Source organism: Amblyomma mixtum, chromosome 8 (assembly GCF_055824585.1).
Source record: "Amblyomma mixtum isolate Tamu chromosome 8, ASM5582458v1, whole genome shotgun sequence".
NCBI classification, from domain to species: domain Eukaryota; kingdom Metazoa; phylum Arthropoda; class Arachnida; order Ixodida; family Ixodidae; genus Amblyomma; species Amblyomma mixtum.
In genome coordinates this window covers 59,614,545-59,635,587 of record NC_143019.1, presented here as the reverse complement: position 1 = coordinate 59,635,587, position 21,043 = coordinate 59,614,545, and the positions used below count along the sequence as shown (strand labels likewise).

Sequence of the window (21,043 nt, the reverse complement as noted above, 5' to 3'; positions counted from 1 at the left end):
AAAACAAGTGACTCGAATTACACAAAGCGTGCATCTAGGTGATTTGTTTGTTTACTCAGCGGCTGCGGAGTCAGCCAGGCTAGGAGAGGAGAAAGGCCTTTCTTGCCCTCCCATTCTAGAGATACTACTGAGAGTACAAGGGAGAGGAGAGGGGGAGAGTACGCATCGTCGTCGCTTGTGCATGGGTGCTTGTGCCTGTGTGTGTTTACGGGAAGAACGATCCCATCCTCGAGTTCTTGTCGGCGCCGGGCTGTCGCTACAGTGGGGGCTTCGTTAATACCTGTGTCGACGACCCCTCCTCACGATCGGCCGATCATGAGGAGCCTCTAGTCGTGTGGAGTGGACGTAGGGCTCGTTACGTGAAGCGGTCGCTTCTCCTCTTCGGAAGCGCAGTGGCGATACGTGCGAAAAGATTTGCGGTTGCTGCTGATAGCAAGAAAATGCCGTTCATCAGCTATTAAACTGTTTTCATAGGTGTTACAAGTCCTGACACTAACATCTCATAAACCATGGTTGTAGGTGTCAGGTTATGCTTCTACAACTGCTACTCATACTAATATTAATACAACTAGCACCCCTATTTGTGCAGCGTTTACTGCAACCGTTTATTGAAGCATCTGCAATCGCGCCAACTACTAATGCTGCCTGTGTCCGCTATGACTAGAACTGATGATGATGATGATGAACATGAATTTTTATGGTACAAGGTCATCTGTAGCGAATTAGCGCCATGGCGCAAGGTTTTCTTTTTCTTGTACTCAAGATGGGACCAAAAGTCCATTTCCCAAGCATTTCACCCTAAAGAAGCCGAGTACCAGGCAGGGGAAAACTTGCACCCATTGTATCACCAGTGTGTACCCGGTGGCACTGGGTATCGACCCCGCACCTCCGCATGCGAGGAGGATGCTCAAAGCACTACAGGCCACCGCTGCGGTCTATGACTGACTACAACTGCAGATGTTTCCTTTCGCAACCACTCCTATTAATGATGGTACTGTTGGCACGACTGTACTGCGACTGTTCACAATTAGCCGCACTAACTACCGCTGTGACCATGACTAGCAGTGCTACAGACAACGATGTGGCATTCGTCATCGCGTTCACCGTGCCCTCAAGAAAAAAAACACCCTACTCACTAACTTGATCACCAGCTACTAGCACGTGCTCGTTCACTTCGTCACTCAGTCACGCCGTGTCTCACCTCATTACTTACTCGCCCACTCTTTTGCGGCTCCGACCTGTCATTCATTAACTCACTCGTTCGCTTGCTGATTAACACACTAACTAGCCCACTCGGCCACTAACTCAGACACTAATTCACACATTACCTCACATGCTCACTCAATACTCACTAAATCGCTCACTGGTTCACTAATACACTCACTCAATTCCTCACTCACTCATTAAATCACTCGCTGGCTCACTAATACACTCCCTCACTCACTCCCTTCATCACTCACTGGTTCACTAATACAGTCACTCACTCACTCACTCACTCACTCACCACTCACTCACTCACTCACTCACTCACTCACTCACTCACTCACTCACTCACTCACTCACTCACTCACTCACTCACTCACTCACTCACTCACTCACTCGAGTTCCTCGGAGTCGCGCGGCTCGGCTGCCAGGCCGCAGGTGTGCATGCCTGGACGCAAGGCCGCGGTCAGGGGGCTGTGACCGCGTCGGCGGCAGAGAGGCGGTTATATTTACAAAGTGGGACGCTGGTGTCCGGGGGTGCGGAGGCCCGTATCGCGCTCACATCTGGCCCTCTTCTCCCGGCCCGATGTCGCAACCGAAGCCGTAGCGCCACGGATCCGTGGGAGGAAGGGCGCCGGCGAGCGCGGCGCGTCTACGAGGCTCGCCGAGCTGCTCTGTGTACGCAAGCGTTGTTACTTTCTAACGAGCTGTGTGAGAAGGGCGACTGAATTTAGCTGGGGCGCCGCTCGGACGCCGCGCTGCGAAAGTTCGTTGTGGCGTGGTGTGAATATCAGCGGACATGTGCAGACATCATGACGCCCCATCTACACCGGGGCATGCATACTTCACAGAAATCGCAAGCTATGTTTCGTTGGAAACGCAATGGGAAGGCAGATGGATTGAGAGTCTTAAGAAATTTACTGGCAGAACGCGGTCGCGGTTGGAGCAAAAGAAAAATGAATAATTGGAAGTCATTAAGGGAGGGGCTTCTGTCGTGCAGCGCACTAAACTGGCACGATGATGATGATGACAGCTGCTCCATTGGTGAACCTGTATGAGAGACCTGCGAATAGTTTCGGGCTCATCTTTTTTTGTCCCATTTTGTAGAAGAATGCACATCCAGAACAAAGGCTTCATCGGTTTAGAAATTCTGCACAGACATTACTTGTTTCGTTCTAATAGACACAGCTTGATAACATGCACTCAATTCTGCAGTTGTTCTTTTTATTTCATTCCTTCTTTCTTTTTTTCTATGCTTCCCGTTGAAGGGAAAGTTACGCGATGGATTTTTTTCGGGCTAAACATCGGCGCCATCAGCGTCGTAGCTTGTAATAGCAGAAAACTCTCGCTTGCGTTCAACCGTTGCCCATGGAGAGTCTCAATGTTGCCCAAGAGGGCCTGCGCATGCGTAGTTGACACATACAGAGAGGGGTCACGGGACCACTTGCGGCACGTGACTTGGACACGTCACGTGTATGGACCACGTGGCATGTGCAGGTCCCGTGTTCCAGGTAGGCCTCGAAGCCTGTGAACTTCTGTGGAGGATAACGTCGGAAGCGGCACAGCTATCGTTGCAGTGTTCACCTAGGGGCAGAGGGAGAAATCTGGAAGACGCTCATTATATATTCTATAAATCATTTTAGCGGGACAGCATTAGAATCCGCATTCCGTGTGTCACGAAACTCGCTGATTGGCCGGGAGAGGTCACGTGAGCTTGTGGCGGCGTCACAACCGGCGCATCGGATTGAGAGCAACCTGCACACAGTGGCAGTTGTGAATTCAGCAGATGATTGGTCGAGAGAGTTCATGTGACCTGGTGACGTCATGACAATCTATACACAGAAGAAAGAGACGAGACGAAAGAGCAGCAAGAAGAAACTTCAGGCAAATCCGGTTAGAACCAGTTATTGGCTTCGGCTACGCCAAAATAGCAACAATGTGGATTTATGATGCTATCATATTGCATTATTAAGGTGGGTAATGTGTCACCCAAGTTTCCTTTTCTTTTTTTTTTTTTCAGCGGTTCAAAAACGCTTCCAACCATAACTCTGGATCACTACCAATCAGGTTGGCCAAGGGAACGCGCTCCTAAAGCACAGCCCTCGGTTTTCGCAACTTCTCATCCCTTCCCTACCCAGGGAACTAAACCAAGGAAACGGAATCAAAAGCGCGAGCAAAGCAAGCTCAGCTCATATTTGCTTCTGGGAAGGCTCGGCGCGGTGAAAACAGCTCAAGTGTAGGCGTATATACACAGCCGCATGCGATCGCAGAGGCGATAGGCAGAACGGCGCTTATAGGAAGGGGGCTTCGCGGCAGTGCCGGAGAATTAGCGATGAAGCGCTGGCTGAGATTGTGCAAGTTAGTGACGGGGGGGATTCCACGAAGACTAGGCGTTATTTGTGGCCGATCCAGACCATTAGGTTTGAAGAACGAGGTTCCCTGTGCGAATCTGCCACGGGTGGCAGACGGCGCCTGCAATTGGGGTCACGCACACGGCTTCGCGATTCATTCCGGGCGGCGGCGTACTCTGTTCTCGTTTTGTTTACGAAGAATGATGATGATGATGATGTAGTGGTGGTGTAAAAGCCCCGCTTGCGAGGGCTAAATCGCTCACTTGTCCGCAGTGCAAGTTATATTTCAAAATCAGAAACAAGAATAACAAGACATAAGCGCTCACAATCACTGGAAGAATATCCATTCAACACAGACTGTTTGGGACGGTCATTTTTTGCCGTTAGCCATTAGAGAATGGAATAAACTAGCATCACGTGTAACTAGCTCATATTTAGAAAAATTTTCAGAGACATATGAAGCGCACCTACTAAGTATACAATGTGCTTTGTCAACTCCATTTCGTCTGCGACAATGCTGTATCTTAACTAATGAATACTGTGCTTCCTAATGTATAATGCATCATGCTGTTCTCGTTTTTTTTTACTTGGTACTCTTATGTTATTCGTTACCGGTTATTATTATTATAGAACAACCTCTGTTTACATATCTATTTATTTATTTATTTATTCAAAATACCCCCAAAGGCCCTCATTTGAGGGTATTACATGGGGGGGGGGGGGTGGGGGAGTAAGTACAAAGCATTGTTATAAGGTTAAAAATATTGCACTAAAATAAAATAGAAATCACAAAATATTAATCATAAATAGGCATTCACAGAAAGGGTCGCAACAATGCACATAACAGCTCCATCGTTGCCCTTCCTGCGGTGATCCCACTGGGACTGGCAGTATTTCTAAATAAATAAAATAAATAAATAAATAGAGCTCTCTTGTGACGAATATGAGATGTTACTTGTACATTTTTACTGACCGCGCAGTAATGCGCCAGTGAGGTAAACACAGGATAAACGTTTATATCCTGCATGAAGACTCCAGTTCCCGCGAAGGCAACGGTGGAGCTGCCCTATCATGCGCGAGCGAAAAAGGCGCTTCAGTCAAGACAAGAGGCCTACTCGGTGACGTATACGGTTAAGCATAGCTGGTTAGATATCTCCGCGGCATCAGTAGGGTTGCAATGTCAGTCTCCTCATCCTATTTAAGTACAACCCATCTGACATACAATACTTTTTTTCGATCAGGGACGGGTGAAGTTATACAAAAAGAACTACTTTAACAGATATTTCAGCGAGCCATCAACTTCGTAACGGCGAGGCTTAACTGCCGGTGCAGCACATCCATTGTATATGTTAAATGTGCAGCATTCCGCGCTAGGTTTGGGTTATGGGGCTTTAACGTCCAAAAGCGGCTCAAGCTATGAGGGCCGCCGTAGTGAAGGCCTCGATAAATATCAACCACCTGAGGTTCTTTAACATGCACTGACATCGCACAGCACACGGGCCTCTAGCGTCTCGCCTCCATCGGAATGCGGCCGCCGAGGCCGGGATCGAACCCGCTTCTTTCGGGTCAACAGCCGAGCACCGTAACCACTGAGCCTCCACGGCGGTATTGCTGACTGGCAGTCCGGTTGCTTGCGACAGCCGGTACTTATCGGGCAGGAGTACGCGTGCGCAGAAGCAGATTCCGCGACTCCCGCGCATACGTTTCAGACTCCGCGTCAAGTCCGAGTGACCGGCTTGACTCCTTTATTTACTCTCTGTATGACTCTTCTGCTTTCTTAATGCTACTCCAGTAACTCCCGAATGACTCCCCAGTTACCCTCATACCTCTCCCATGATACTCTGTAGGGAATCGCTGCAATAATACCCGGTGCTTTCTGTGCTCGCGCAGGCGGTGACGATGAGCAAGCGCGAGGTGCTCGCCCTGCTCGTGGTGTTCATCGTGTACGTGGTGATCGGCGGCGCTGTCTTCATGGCCGTCGAGGGTCCGCTCGAGGAGCAACTGCGCAGCGAGATCGCCCAGATACGCCAGGACTTCCACGGTGAGCCCACTGACGTTTACCGACTGAAGCAGGTTGCGTTATCTGCCCCCTCTTATTCATAGATCTGTTACATATTGCACCAACACGGGTACACGGTTGTGTGTGCCGACAACGGATGCGAATATTTAATGTTCGGTCGTAAGAGGTATCTCAATAAAGTCGTCCAGAAGGGCGCTGACCTCTATTTGATCGCGTTCAATGACGAGTATACGATAACCACACCTTGTGGTGAAAGATAGATCTTGAGATTGCAGCGTAGTTCCTGAACGCTCAAAAAAAGGAAGCGAGAACCACTCCTATCCCTTATAAAAATGGTCTGTGGACAGTCTATAGATTTCTTTTTGACTCTGTTGCCTTCCTATAGACATTTCTTTTTGTCTATTCATAGTATATAGCCTGTCTATAGACAAAGGTCCACTAAAAGTGTATGGCCATAAATCTATAGATTTTCTATAGACTGTCTATAGGATTGATATTGCTTGTAGACTGTTGTCTAGGGTTTGTCTGTAGAGAGTCTATAGACTTTATAGACAGAAGTCTATGGGCCATCTACAGACTGCCTACAGAAATTTTCGAAAGGGATGTGTCGTCTGCGAACAGGCTCACTTCTGCACTATTTGATACTCTTCGATACTCATCGATTCATTGTCTGCACTCTATAAGGGCCAGCTGGGCGCAAGCGTTCTACTTTGCGCCAAATATTGAACGTCCTTGGCTTTTGTATATTGCTATACAAGAAACTTACCAGCGCTTAAAACACAACCCGTTAACTTCCGCAGTAAATAAGGAAAAACATAAAAGCTCAAATGATTTGCTGCTTTGAACCCGCTGACAAGAGCCATCTCCTGTACTTTTAAGGACCAACGGTGGTACCGCGTCCTTTCCGGAGCAGCAGGAAGCGTCGTGTCAACTCGCTTGCATACCGCGAAGCTTTGAGACAGGGCTCTTTGCAGGCGAGCAGGCTTCGGACTCAGCCCTAAGCCTTAGCCCCCCTGCGGGGTGGCTCGTAGCTCGGCGTGTCTTCTTCCCCGCTGTGACGTCAATGGCCCACGCAGTCGGGGTGCTGCCGCCTTGTTTCACCGGAAGCGAAAGAGAATGGCACGCGGCGTGGCCACTGTACCACGGTGACGAAGAAAAAAAGAAAGAAAGAAAAGGGTGTCGGGGGGCGAGCAGATGCGTTCACTGTCCTCTTCCGTCAGCGCTGCCTGCCCGCGTGGCCGCCTTAGTGACGGATGTGTGTGACACTTTGGACACCAATATCCACGCTCTGCACTTCCCACGCACTCGTCAAGACATGGGAGCGCGGAAGGATTGGAGGCCCGTATGACTACATGCAGTTATAAACGACGTTACGAATTTCCCGATTCATCGAACGAAAGTTTTGGCTTAATCTACGCAAACACGTATATAGAATCAGGCGGCTGCGCTTGTTTAGCACGGAATTCTATGACTAAAGATTTGATTTCTCAGTATTTGTTAGGCTGGAAGTTCGTTCTCCGGGAGTTCTCAATCCTCCTATTCACACGTACGCTGTGCAATGTTAACTTGGGAAAACGGTCTATAGAAAAGGTATGGCTGATAGCTCACTAGAGACTTTGATTGTCCTCGTGGTTAATTCTCGTTGAAAGTTGTTCATCTAAAGGGCAATTTTTACCCATTTAGTTAGTACGGCTGCTAACATGTGCCGCGGGGCGCTGAGCACTCTAAATCAGAGTGAGAATTTCCAACGTTCGGCACGGTCTGTTGATTTTCTATGACGACGGAACTAGAATTGAAGTCAAAGTCAAGGAGCATTTCATACGTCAGATTATGCAGCGATGAGGAAGCGTCGGCCGCGATAACCATTAAGTTCGCGCAGAATCTCGCCGCACTCTCTAGTTTTCTCACAGTAAGTGGTTAAAAATATCCACATCGAGTTACGCGGTGTCCGCTACTGGCGGTCGACAGATGGCGCTAGTTGCTGAAGGTCCAGGAAAGTTAGGCATCGGTATATTTGGTATACTCAAATACAACCCAAGAACGAAGCGGCTTTTCCCCGTCAAAGGACCCCCTTCCAGCCAATGGCGTCGGCCGGTTCTCATGAAGCTGCTAGTGTTACAATGCACGGAGTTGCATACAATACACGGAGGGGACTGTCCCCTTTAATCTGCGACTCCTTGCATTGTAACACTAGCAGCCTCATGAGAACCGGCCGACGCCACTGGCTGGAAGGGGGGGGGGGTCCTTTGACGGGGAAAAGCCGCTGCATTCTTGAGTTGCATCCGACTATAGTACGTCAGCCTTGGAGTAACTCATCACCATCATCATCATCAGCCTGACTACGCCCACTGCAGGGCAAAGGCCCCTCCCATGTTTCTCCAATTAACCCTCTCCTTTGCCAGCTGCGGACACCGCGTCCGCGCGAACTTCTTAATCTCATCCGCCTACCTGGCTTTCTGCCGCCCCTGCTACGCTTGCCTTCTCTTGGAATCCACTACATTAGCTCAAAAGCGCTAAAAGGCAGGGACGAAAAAGCGAACCTCTAATTCTCAGCGCGACAGACGGGGCAATAAGGAAGAAACGTAAAACGCGCGCGCTACCTTCCTTATTGTCCCGTCTGTCGCGCTGTTATTTATCAACGCTCGTGTTTTATGTCTCAAATTGTCAGATAATCCTTGAGTCCATGTCTTCGCTTCTGTACTGTTCAGCTAAAGCGGACGGCCAAGTTTCCAAGCCTATATCCTTCTACCCATTAAAGGCGATGCTTTATGGTTCAATCCCCGGACTAGGATTTTTTTTTTAAACTGCAAAGATTTGAAAGTGCTACGTCTGCTTTATTTCCTAGACATATGGCTGCTGCTCATGGGGATGGTGATCATCCCTTTGTTTAAATAACCTATTCACCACCGGCGAATTCCCCGAAAGGAAGTGTAATAAGAGCTAGATGAAAGAGACGAAAGCAACTCTCAAAGGTTAAGAAGAGTTAAGTTAAGAAGAGTTAAGAAGAGTGGTAGAATAGAAAAGTGGTAGAATAGAAAAGTTAAGAAGAGTGGTAGAATAGGAGCAGGGTGGAAGCAGCATAAACAATGGGACAGTGGCCATGAAAACTAAGACTAGATCACGAAGAGCGGAAGCTTGGAGCCTATCTCAGTTTGGATGACACACCGTGCACGAAGCTCGCCTCCCTGTGAGTTTATTTTCGACCAGCTAAATTTCGCACCCTTCCCCCCCCCTCGCCCTCTCCGATGCGAACGTATGAATGAAACGTGAGGAGACAATGGGCAAAAGGAAAACAAAGGAAGCGGTGCGGACTCCAAAGAAAAAAAAAGTGAACGAAGTAGCCAAGAAAGCACGAATAGCTAAAAAGCCGACTAAGCCAGCCAAAAGGGCGACACACTGGACTCGCAGGGCACGTCTTTCTACTGGCAGTACGATGAACTGAAGAATGACAATGTCTCCCGGAAAAGAAAGAAACTGAAACGCGGAAAAGGAAAAGAAAGGAAAGGAAGCAAGAAATAAGCAATGAAAGAAAGAAGTCAATAATTAAATGAAGGAAAAAAGAAAAGAAAAAAGAATGGAAGGAATGAGGTAGTAAATAAATGATTAAAGGAAAAAAGAAAGAAAGAAAGGAAGAGAGAGAGAGAAAGGAAGAGAGAAAGAAAGAAAGAAAGAAAGAAAGAAAGAAAGAAAGGAGTAAAATGAGGAAAGAAAGAAAGAAAGAAAGAAAGAAAGAAAGAAAGAAAGAAAGAAAGAAAGGAGTAAAATGAGGAAAGAAAGAAAGAAAGAAAGAAAGAAAGAAAGAAAGAAAGAAAGAAAGAAAGAAAGAAAGAAAGAAAGAAAGAAAGAAAGAAAGAAAGAAAGAAAGAAAGAAAGAAAGAAAGGAGTAAAATGAGGAAGGAAAGAAAGAAAGAAGTGAATTAATAAGTAAAGAGAGAAAGCAAAAAACTGCACCCTATGCAGGAGCGTAAGCGATGACACACTGCGCTTTCCACAGCGCGTAACATGGCAGCTCACACACAAGTACACACAGGCTCACGACAGTAAATGCATGCAGCATGGGCACGGTGCGAGGCAGGCCGCAATTTGGAAGCAACGCACTGCTATTTCCGAACTAAGCTGCCTTTACCGCCGCCATCGCTCCGCCCCTCCCTTGTTCTCCCTTGGAGGCCATAAAAACTGGAGCTCCCTCACCCTCATCCCCCATCCCCTCACGCCTCACTTACTGCTCCCTAGCTGCCGTCTCTTGCGCCACCCACTCAAAGGTGGGAGCACAGCTTTTGTTTCCACCGCCAAGTGCCCCCCCCCCCCCCCCCCCCCCCCCCCCCCGCCTTCTATGAAGCATGCTGGGTGCTGTATATACTTTCTTTTGGTAACTAAAATAGGGAAAGATTGCACAGCAGAACATTTGGAGTGTACCGTTATTTTGTAGGGTACGGACCTTTGCAATAAGGTCTTCATGGGCGCTGCCATATTGTTCACTGGGCTGTCCTGAGCACCTCGCGCTATCACTGTGGATGCAGCGGTGGAACCGGTTTTCAACAGTCCAGGAGAGGAGGCGTTTCGACAACCCCCTCACCCGATGCAAAGGTCTATAGAGACGGAGTAATATATGATTACGGGTGCTGTATACTCTTGGTAAATAGAAGGGAGCACAGAGCACATTATATCTGGAGTGCGATACCGGTTTATATAATATGCTGGCAGAGTAATATGGGCACGCGCGTGCTGTATACTCTCGCAGAGGGAGGATTTAGAGGATAATACATAAGGTGGAATATTACTGCCCAGGATGTGGACATAAAGTGATGTTGGCACGGCGGGTGCAATGTACTCTCTCGTGTTAAAACAGAAGCCAGAGAGATAGTATAAAAACAATATATTCAATGTATAATCCCTCTGTAGAGCACGTAGATAGTTTACGCATTTTTTTCATGCTCGTCGTTGTCATCATTATCGTATACATGTGGCACTGCCAAAACTTAATCGCTTGTCAGCCTATGGGAACGGTGGTTGCAGTACTCTTGTGTTCGTCTGCGCCGTACACATTGGTGTGTTCTTTAGAGGGATATGGTAGAGGCGTTTGTCCTGCAGTGGACATTGTTAGGATGATGGTTTGATGATAATGATACACATAATTTATCGTCCGTCCTACTGCATACCGCACTACGTAACCGGGGAGGATGGCTGACCAACACAGATCACTGGCCTAATCAGTTCCCTAAAACAAGCTATTCTAAATGTGCCCATGCAGTGCGCTATTTACTGCGGAAGCGCTTGTTGCCGTCTGTGGAACATTGCAGTATAAGCTTCACAATGCAAGATCTAACGGTGCAGAAGTCATTTGGTTTCGCTGCAAAACGTGTCGCAAATCCGCAACGTACTATGTCTTCTTAACATGATAATTTCTTGTAAAGAGCACGTATTTAGCGGTCGCCGCCCTCCTGGGGCCCTGTTTTCTAAGTCACTGACATTAAACAGATTTTGTCGCGTTTTACGCGAGAGGCGGCGAGACAAGAATGCTGGCAGTGACACTTTAGTGATTATTTGCGGAACTTTTTCGTGCTATAATAAGGCGCATTACCGTCGTCTGCTAAGCCTTGCGCCCCTTTACCACAAAGCAGCAAGGGAAGCTACTAATGACTGAAAATCGTAAGAAACAAGCCTCCCGCTTGCTTGATGCTATTAAGTGCAGTTTCTCAGGAAAAACCTTCATTTGCACTTTGACACGCGAACTTGACGTGGAAGGGTGCATAAAACACGTATACGCTTGGAGCGCACGACTACAGGCTCAAATTAAGGTTCATTCTAGCTGAAACACAAGCGCTCATAAATGGTGTACCCAGTATAAGTGCACCAGCTCCCGTAAACTCCATGCTGAATGGTCTTATTATCTGCGGAAGATACAGAACGCCTTTGTTAGTCCAGTGGGGATGCATGATCCAGCGCAATCTGCCAGGGCCTACGTATATAGGTGAGCACTAACTTTAGTCAGACGCAACTCAAGAACGCAGTGGCAAATGCCCCCTAAAGGGGCCCACCAGCCAATGGCGTCGACCGATCCTCATGACGTCGCGAATAATCTCCTGGTACCTAGTAGCGTGCAGTCGCTGGCGGCTTACAGGTTGATGGGGATTAAACGCGGATTAGCAGGATTAACCACATGGTCTTGATAGTCTCCTGGCGCAGTGGTGCAGCGGTTAAGCGACGCGTCACTGCCCTGTGATGGCAGGTGCTGGCACTGATGGGGCTTGTTAGACCCAGCTGGATTTTTCTTGCCGAACCACCTCTCGCGACCTATCATTAATTAAACTGCCACCAGCCGCGGCGGCCAGCTTGCTCACAATCCTGTGGGCAGATTGTGATGACGTCACAAGGTCACGTGACCTAGGTGGCGCACCTAGCTTGCTTCTCTGCTAATTTTTTCTTGGAATTTTCGCTCATGGCCAACGAAGACGATGTCGATGACGACGCCGGCTTTTCTGCGACACATGCTCCTTAACGCTATGTCGTTCAAAAAGAAAAAAAGAAATGTATGGATAGCTTTCCGTAAAAGCTTCTTCGTAATTTTTTTCAACGCTGCTTTCTCACAGCTCCACGCCAGAAGAGGAGCGGTAAAGGCGGCCGCCGACCTTGGAACGGTTGCGTCACTCGGGCATTACTGCGATTGGAGGCTGCGGCCGGAAAAGAAAAGACGGAGGTTTTCGTGTCGAGTAATTTTCCATTCTCTTGCTTCCCGCCCTCTCCGACTTTCTCTCAGCAAGCGTCAGCTGCTATTTTGTCCTCACCCGTACCGCCCCTGCGTTCCGCATTCTCCAACAAAGCAGGCCTGCACCACCACCAACCCCGGGTTCCCACAGTCGAACCCGGACTCGAGCGTCCCCTCTTTTTAAGCCGCAGCGGTCTGAGCGTGACGAGCAGTTCCCGTTTCGTCCAGCGTATACGGCACGCACACTCTCGCAGACATATATATATCTATGTCTGCGGAGCTTCCCAGCTCTGCGGTCTGTTTTTGGAATCTATCTGAGGCGGCGGCACAACTACGAGCCGCAAAAAGTGGCAACGCGGGAAGCGAAGCTATTATAGCTGCCGGCTGTAATTGCGTGCAGCTTTTACGAAGTCAGCTGCGTCAGAAAAATATCAGCCTGCTGTGATCGCGTTGTGTTAATTTCGCCGAACCTCTGACTCAAACCGAATGCTAAGTTTCTAATTTCACTGTCTAAAAAAAAAAAAAAAGAAAATATTACGTGCCTCTGATGTAAGCCAAGCAGTGCAGTACTGAAGTGATCCTCAGAGCAATTAGATACAGCTGCCAAGTCTGCACTTGTTGTTCCTTACACAACGTTGCTAATGCATTGAGGACCGTTTCTTTCTTTATTTCTTTTATTTATTATTGTACTAGTTGTTCGCATTTTAAGCGTCGTGTGTGACAAGTGGGCGCTGTGATCTTTCGGCTCCTGTTTCGTGGCGAAAAAAAAAATTGCTTGCTGAACGAACAACCTATAAGAAGACCCTGAACAGAAGAAGCCTACGTGAGGAGACAAGAATATCCATTAGGTAGAACACCATGCAGACCACTTAGTCAAGCGGGAACCCATGCAAAAAATCTAGTTGTATAGAGTGAGTGCACACGTGAACTGCTGTCTCGCAGCTTGCAGTCGAATTGGCAACATTGTTTCTTTGGGCAAGGATGTTTACTCCTGTTCTCTGAAATTCAGTTCTCCGTATGAAGCGCACTCTGTCACCAGGAGCGCATAAATCAATTGAGGTGGATAGCTACTTTCAAATGAAACTGCAAGAGCAGTAAAGAAGAATCGGCACTGAACCGGTAAGCCAATTTGCATGCAACTCGAAGGCGCTCAACAAAGGTACAGGCGAATTACAGCCAAGCAGATACGGCACGCCATGTTCGAACAGGCCTTCCGCGTACTGCACCGAACTCCAGCAGTAAGGAACGAGTCGAACGGAGTCCCACAGCCGCGCTCGGGCGCCGGCACACCTTCGGCGTCGACTGACGGTTGCAGTTTCGGTGGGCGCCCGCCCGTGGCTCTCTTCGGTCGCTCGGCGACCGTCGTATGGGCTGCACACTGTCGGAGACGGCAAACAAGCTTGCGAGCCCAGGGTTGAACGGCCGCGCGACCGACTGACGCGCGTCTCGGGGTTAGCGATGCGGGCCTGTCTGGGCGCGGCGCACCGTTTTTGTTTGTTTGCCTTCCGCCAAACTTTTCGGTTGGCTCAAACCGTTCGCTCAGGGAAAAGGCAGCCGCCCATTGGCATGTGATCTCGGCCGTGACTGTGGGCGCGATGGGCATTTGAACTCGCTTGAGTAGTATTTATTTATTTCTCCAACGACCTGAGCTTTAAAGGTGCACTGAAGAGGAATCTGAACACGCCTTTTTTCCTCGAGAACTCGATCTACACGATCCGAGCATTCTTAGAAACTTCGACTTATTGCCCTGTGTGGCCGATTTCCTAATTAAATGGGATTAACGTCCGGCTCCCGCCTTTTTTTTTTTTAAATTCTCTCCGTACAGTGGGCGGAGTCGACCAACGCGTGGAGTGCCTTTCAGCCAGCTCCGTGGAGGCTTTACTTTCGCTTTATTTTTTTGTTAGGTCTCCGTGAATAAATAGTTTCATTCGCAGATAACATAGCCGCAGAACAAGCCCGGGCAAATAAAAATACGTGCGGACTATTTGCTTTCGCATATTACTACGTATTACTCCGCCGATGGCAGAGCGGCAGGCCTCCACGGAGCTGGCTGAAAGGCTCTCCACGCGTTGATCGACTCCGCCCACCGTACGAGGAGAATTAAAAAAAAAAAAAAGGCGGGAACCGGACGTTATTCCGATTTAACTAGGGAAATCGGCCACACAGGGCAATAAATCGAAGTTTCTAAGAATGCTCGGAACGTGTAGATTGAGTTCCCGCGGCAGAAAGACTAGTTCAGATTCCTCTTCACTGCACCTTTAAAGGACCAATATTGAGGGGCACTACGAAAGGAGTGCGAAGTTTTTATAATATATAGTCGACAAATAAAAAGCACTCAAAAATGCATAGCATTTTACAGTGCACAGCACTCTACTGCATGCATACACACACATGCTGTTCTTGCTCAATCCACAAGCCGTTGCGACACCGTCCTGAAGGCATGCTTATCATCATTATCGACGACCAGCCACGCGTGGCCCCAGCGGCAACTGCGGTACTCGTGTACAGCATCGAAGGAGGGTGTTATGCCGCAACGAGCAATTAATTCGGCGACGTACGGGGCACCGCTCTCTAACACCGGCTCAGTGACACGGAACTCTGCGCGGGGAAAACATCCACGAGGCAGTTCAAGCATGCGCTGTGTGTGTGGCACTCAAACGGGGCTTGCGGTAGGACGATGCTCAAGGCCGCCATGATAGTTCACGGTAATTTGCACCGTGCAGGCAAGTGTGGGTGGTGCTAAAGCGAAACATTTGCCGTGGGCTTTGCTTGTCAGGGATAGTATGACCGCCGTGGCGTCACTGTAAGGCACTGATATTCTTTGCAATCCTTTTTGTAACCTCAATATATGCCCAGTACGATTACATTAATACTTGCCGTATATCTAAAAAGCTTTCAGTGAGATGTCGCAGCATATTTTCTGAAAGCTAACGATGCATGCACTGATTTGAAATCGCAATGCAGCTTACCGTCAGCTTGTGCCTTGGTCGGAACTTTATAGACATCAGAGCTGTTCTCTCGAAAGACGGTCGCAAGCATGCGACGTACAGGTAGGAGCAATATGAGAGGGAACACGGGAGCACGTGGCTTTGCAAAGTGCTGCCGCCGAAAGCCGAGGAGGATGGGTGACACCAGGCGCATGCGCAGAAAGAGCAGCCGGCCATGCTTACGGGGCATGCGTATTTGCCGCTGATTCTCCGCGGCTTTCTGCGGCAGTGCTTCGTCAAGTGTGGCGGCCATGCGCTCCCGTGTTCCCTCTAATATTGCTTCAACATGACGGAAGATTGTTGGTCAGGTCGCTTTGTGGTTATGGCAAGGAAATGGCGCGAGAAGCGTGACAGGAAGTCAACAAGCGACAGACACGTGTACAGCCGTTGCCAAAAGATTAGAGCCTACAGGTTTTGCTTCTAAGCCTTGTAGTGTAGCTTCTTATTGCATGCGTGGAAGTCATAACTACCGGAGGAGCGAGAATTAAAGTTTATCTCACCTTAAGAGACTCAGAGCGCTGGCGATGCACCAGCCACAGGATGGCCTAGAAGCAAACGCATCAAGCTGCAAACTTTTGCCAGAGCGTCTACATCTGAAGCAAACTGTTGAGATAGCTCAGCGTCTTCCGCTCGACGCTAACTCGTTTACAGTGGATCATCCTATTGTGGATCAAAACCATTGAACGTCTTAGTCGGCGGTTTGCTGTTCATTTGTTGGCAAACACTGGCTCAGGCACGCGTTACCAGCTGACAAGATGCGGAGTGACTGGTCGAAAACCCGACCTTGACAAGTCTCAAGACCCGAAGAATCTCTCGCCTAAAAGGCGACTGACTCAAAATTCTATACCAAACCGAGTGTGGCAAATCTCTCTGATCACGTCAGTTGCGAAACACCCCAAAGGATCCGCGAATCGAAATCAGGGGCTCTGACTGAGGAGGTTAGCAGAATGTCGCCCCATCTGCGGTATTGGAATGTACTACTGCACTAGGCTGTACAATGTATGAGTGCGATTGGGAAGAGTCGCCGGGTGCCGCTAGTCGGCGCGCGCTACCGTTTGCAAACTTTCCGATAATGGTTGCAAATTATGGCCGAAATTTGATCCAGAGTTTCGTAATCGGTATGATTAAATATTTCATGATCTTCATTCACCGTGTACCATTATGTTATAGATCGCAATAGACCAGACGCGGAGCAATTGACTCAATGACCAAGAATTCGGTCTCGCAGCGTCTAAAGACTCCAAGAATTCCTCGCTGTAAATTCAACGTTCTTCACACACAGTGCGTAGTCGCGCCGTTCGCCATCCCTCTTCATGCAGCGACAGCCAGGCACAAAACACACACCCCTCTCTCTACTTTCTTTCCCACGCACACGCCTTCTCGCTCGAGCGCTAGTCTGGCTCGCATAAACCCACCTTTTATGTGTTTGAACATTATACTTTCCCTCTCGTGCGAAGTAACAACAAAAAAATGGCCACACCGGACTATTTCAGGCAGGCCGAACCGTAAAAGAAAGAATTTATTAGCCGACGCCCGTCCAGGAATAGATCTCCGCTACGCTCGTCTCGTCTCCGTGTATATCTGCGGCGCAAACCCACGAAGTTTGCTTTCTCTGTTGACATTGCAGCTGTCTATATGTACGCGGGAGGGAAGAGGAGGTGCCTTGAAATATTTCCCCACCACAGCTATACGGCAGTCGTATTGGCTCGCGAGCCGAACACAAAGGCCGAGTCTTGTGCGTTCCTTTGGCGAGCCCGCAGCTTCAAAAGAGCGAACACCTTATGGGCTGCGGGCGTCGGATTGTTATAACTGAAGGCGTTCCCGGTTTCGCAGTTATGTTCTCTCTCTGACCAAGAAAAGCGTGCAGTATTTACTAAGCTGCACCCCTAGAGTGAACTAACCTGCACGGACTGAAGTTTGCGAAGCGCGCATTCGCGCACGTATTAGGAAGCCTCGGCGTCTATTTCGAGTGCTTCGTTCACAGCAGTGTAAGCTGGTCAGAAACTGACCAGCCAGTAGATTTCCGCGGCAGTCACAGTGGTTGTCATTCATAAATCGTGCTGCTTGTAGACACAGTTAGGTAGTGACCTTTAGAGCCGGTTGTCTGGCCAATGACTGTATAACGAACGGTATTGAGCACCGCGGCCAATGGCAAACCGGTTGAAGACAGAAAAGCTCTCACTTACACGTGCCACTCATTGGTGCCGTTCATAATGCAGGATGGTTATTTCCTTTCTATTCTATTCTAGTCTAGTCTAGTCTAGTCTAGTCTAATCTAATCTATTCTATTCTATTCAATTCTATTCTATTCTTATCATCCGCCACGTCGGCTGATAAGGCCGAGATGTGGCATCGCTTGAACCTGCCGCAAGGAGCGGAAAGAAATTAATTTGAACCAGGATAAAAAAATAATAATAGTAATAGGTGAGTTACGTTATTTGGATAAGACAAATTTAAGTTCTGTTATCTCAATTACTCCGGTTATGTTGTCCCGGTTATGTTATCCCAGTCATAGCCTTTTTTTCCCAGCCCTGGAGCCGATTTATCCTAGTAATGCTATCTCGGCTGCAACCGTCATGTTATCGAGACCCTGCTGGTCCGTATAAGGTGTTATAAATTGCAACAGCGGTAGCATAATGGGGCTACCATAACTAGAAGGATAGCATATCAGCCCTGCTATCGCTACCCTGTACGGCCGATACACCGAAATGGTTATAACTGAAGTAACTAACACAGCTGAGCTAGCGTAACTGAAAGGATAACACATCCGCCCTGCTATCCCAAAGCGCTGCAGGCATTTAGTGCAGTGCACGGTGTGTTTGCAAGGTGTCTGGAAGAGGCGGCGGAGGAGAAAGGCAGAGCGGAACGGTGCGCGTTCCCGCAAAGACGTATTTCTTCTGCGGACGCCAATGAATGTCCGAGACGGCGCTTCGCTGTTCCTGCGTAAGCAAACACTCATACAAACACACGCCGCGAGTTGTAAGGCTCGAGGGGCTCGAGTTTTTAAAGGCGGCGGCTGCGGTGCGAGCGAGAAACCGTAAAAAATAAAAGAGGGAGAGGAGGGGGTGCTCGCACCACGCCGAGCTGTTGGAGGATCCATTGACGTCATCCTGAGTCGAGGCTGAGCAGGAGGAGTTTTGCCTCAGTGCCGATGCTCGGTTTCTCGTAAAACGATTGGGAACAAAGGGGCCACGCTGTTCGAGCGACCTCGTCGGCTTGAACGCGTTTTGGTCAGGGTCGCAGTGAATCTCTCAGGCATATATATCTCTCTGTGTGTGTGGAAGTTATTAGAAGGTCAGTTACAAGGCTGTCTTATTTCAGTTGCGCGCTCAGCCGCCCTTCTGAGGAGGAACCTCCTTTAGATGATGTGAGCTCTTCGAAAAGAGTGGCCTCGAAACACTTTTCGAACTTGGTAAATAAGCTGCTGGACATATTTTGCCGCGAACTGAAAGGAACATAAAGTGAGGGGGGGGGGGGGGGGGGGGGGGAGGCCATAACGCTTTCAGCCATATTAGTAGGTTGCAGGCTGGCTGGAGCACGCATGCGCAGAAGACTTGCTTATGCACTCTGCGAGTTTTCTATCGCCGTCGTCCTTGTACCGTTCGCACATTTAATCCTCGCCTTAATTCGCGGTGTAATATTTCCAATAGTAAATTCCAATTGGGACAGAAACGAGATCTTGTCGGGGGTGGTAAATAAGCTCGCAAGTCGTTAAATAACGTGCTAGTGCTTTCTTGTTCATTTCATATATTCGGAATTCGTTTCAAATCACCGTTCACTTTCCGCACTTCTCTCACGCTATTTTTTTAGTTTTCACATGTCAAGTTGCGTAACGACGTGCGGATGGCTATCTAAGACGACTTCTTATGACATCATGAATAGAATCTGCCAATGAGGGCACAGTGACAGGAACCTTGAGGGTACTGAGAGGAAATTTCTGATCGTTTGTAACTCCACCGATTAGAATCGTCTCTGTCGGAGGAGGAGGAAAACATTTATTAAGAGCATTAATACTGGGTGGGTTCAGATGGAGATCACAGTGGCAGAAACCTAAAGCCCAAGCAGCCACATTAGTTCAGATGGAGAACCCATTGGCCGCCATCATAATCCGGGCCCTCTCAACCAAAGATTTCTTACTCTTGCAGGAGGAAATCCAACCGCTGCGTCCGTTTGTCTAGTGATCATATTCTGCAACTTTGACAAAACGCGTCCGGAGTGTTTTGTCGGTAAGGGAGCAGCAGGAGTGTGCACCAATACAAAAAAAAAAAAAGCCTGCTTCCGAAAAGTACTTCAGAGACAGTCACGAATATTCTTGCCCAGAAATTCTGGGCAACCTCATTTTAGGGGAAGTATTTACGCACGCAAAGTTTTCACGTATCGTCACATTCCACTGAAGCAATCAATATATCCGCCGATCGGGAAGCTTGTAATTCCTTGCTATTAACGTTTTTACTTTCGTCAGAAACGTTCCCCGTTGGTTTCTTATGGCAGACTTGACTACTCGATGCGGGCAAAGGGCAAACTTTAAAAGAAAGATTTTGCTAGGCATCGGATGTTGAACCATTGAATATTTCCATAACAGTAGCTTGCAATATTTCCAGTTGCCTCACAATTGAATTTGATGTCCAAGAATCTTGGACTTGATATACCTTCAGGAGATAAGCATAGGCTCAGGCCCACTCTATAATATTTTTGTCCCAGCACTGCTTTCAGCCCGTTTTTCTTAGATCCTCATGTCGCTTTTCTTTTTGTAGTGTTCGAGCGCTGGTGCCTTTGACCGAGTGGATTAGATTTTATTTCATTTACATTGGAACTAGCCAATTTTCACCGCCTCGTCGATCAACCGCAGTCTTAATCGACGCTCGTTTCTCTCACGTTTTCTGCACGCATGCGCAGAGCGCCTGGCCTCGCTGAACCTGACCGAGCTAAACAGCTCGGAGATCAAGTCCATCGTGGCTCGGCTGGCGGACGCTCGCAGCAAGAACCTCATGGATGAGCACGGCCACGACACGCACACAAACTGGAACTTCTACAACTCTTTCTTCTTCGCCATCACGGTGGTCACCACCATCGGTAAGGGCACGGCCATTTTCTTTGACCGTACTCTACTCTCCTAGCAACTTGTTGGCCGCAAGTTAACAACACGTTGCCGCGGTCGACACCCGCACACGACACGTGATGATGAATGACGAGATGGGCGTACACACCATGTGGACACTCATGCATCTTCCGTTGCGAACGCTTCAGGAGCTGTGGAAACCGCTTTGCGACACGTTTTGAAAAACAGCTACATCTCTAAAGGGGAGCAGTGACACTGCGTCCGATAGGTATGTCTCCGGAATCATTCCGTACATGTTAACAGGCTGCTGCCCTTCCCTTGGGCATTGACGAACCCGATTGTCCACGCTTCCAGAGACCGCCAAACAATGCACATGAGTCCGGGACATGCGCCTCGATGTGTGATGGGGCGTCTTTTAGATCACTGGGCCGTGTAATCCCGATTTAGCGAGCAGGCGAAAGTTAGTGCACAGCTTGCCAAACAGGAGACAGCCAATCCACAACAGCGACAGCAGTTAGCGATGATGTTTACTTCTACTACGCTTCGTACGTCTCCCAGGATATATGCAGCGTACGGTTGTGTAAGCACAGACACCCAAAGTTTGAACTGCGCCGTTTCTCACGCTTGGCTTCAGAGGGCGATGACACCACTGCTCGCACGTAACCCCTGTTTAGACACCCTGTACCTATTGCTGCGAGGGCTATATAAAGGGCTGTT

At 48.7% G+C, this 21,043-nt stretch overlaps 1 protein-coding gene across 2 annotated transcripts in view; it reads left to right on the top strand.

Moving 5' to 3' along the window:
- The window catches only part of LOC149332609 (potassium channel subfamily K member 1-like), a 103,567-nt gene that overhangs the window by 40,323 nt on the left and 42,201 nt on the right, over positions 1–21,043 (top strand). Inside the window, exons 2-3 of one of the 2 annotated variants that reach the window (XM_089558232.1) lie at positions 5,445–5,595; positions 20,164–20,340. In XM_089558232.1, the coding sequence (XP_089414358.1) occupies positions 5,445–5,595; positions 20,164–20,340 (328 nt within the window). The remainder of the gene's footprint in view (positions 1–5,444; positions 5,596–20,163; positions 20,341–21,043) is intronic. The other variant, XM_089558233.1, reaches the window with a different exon arrangement.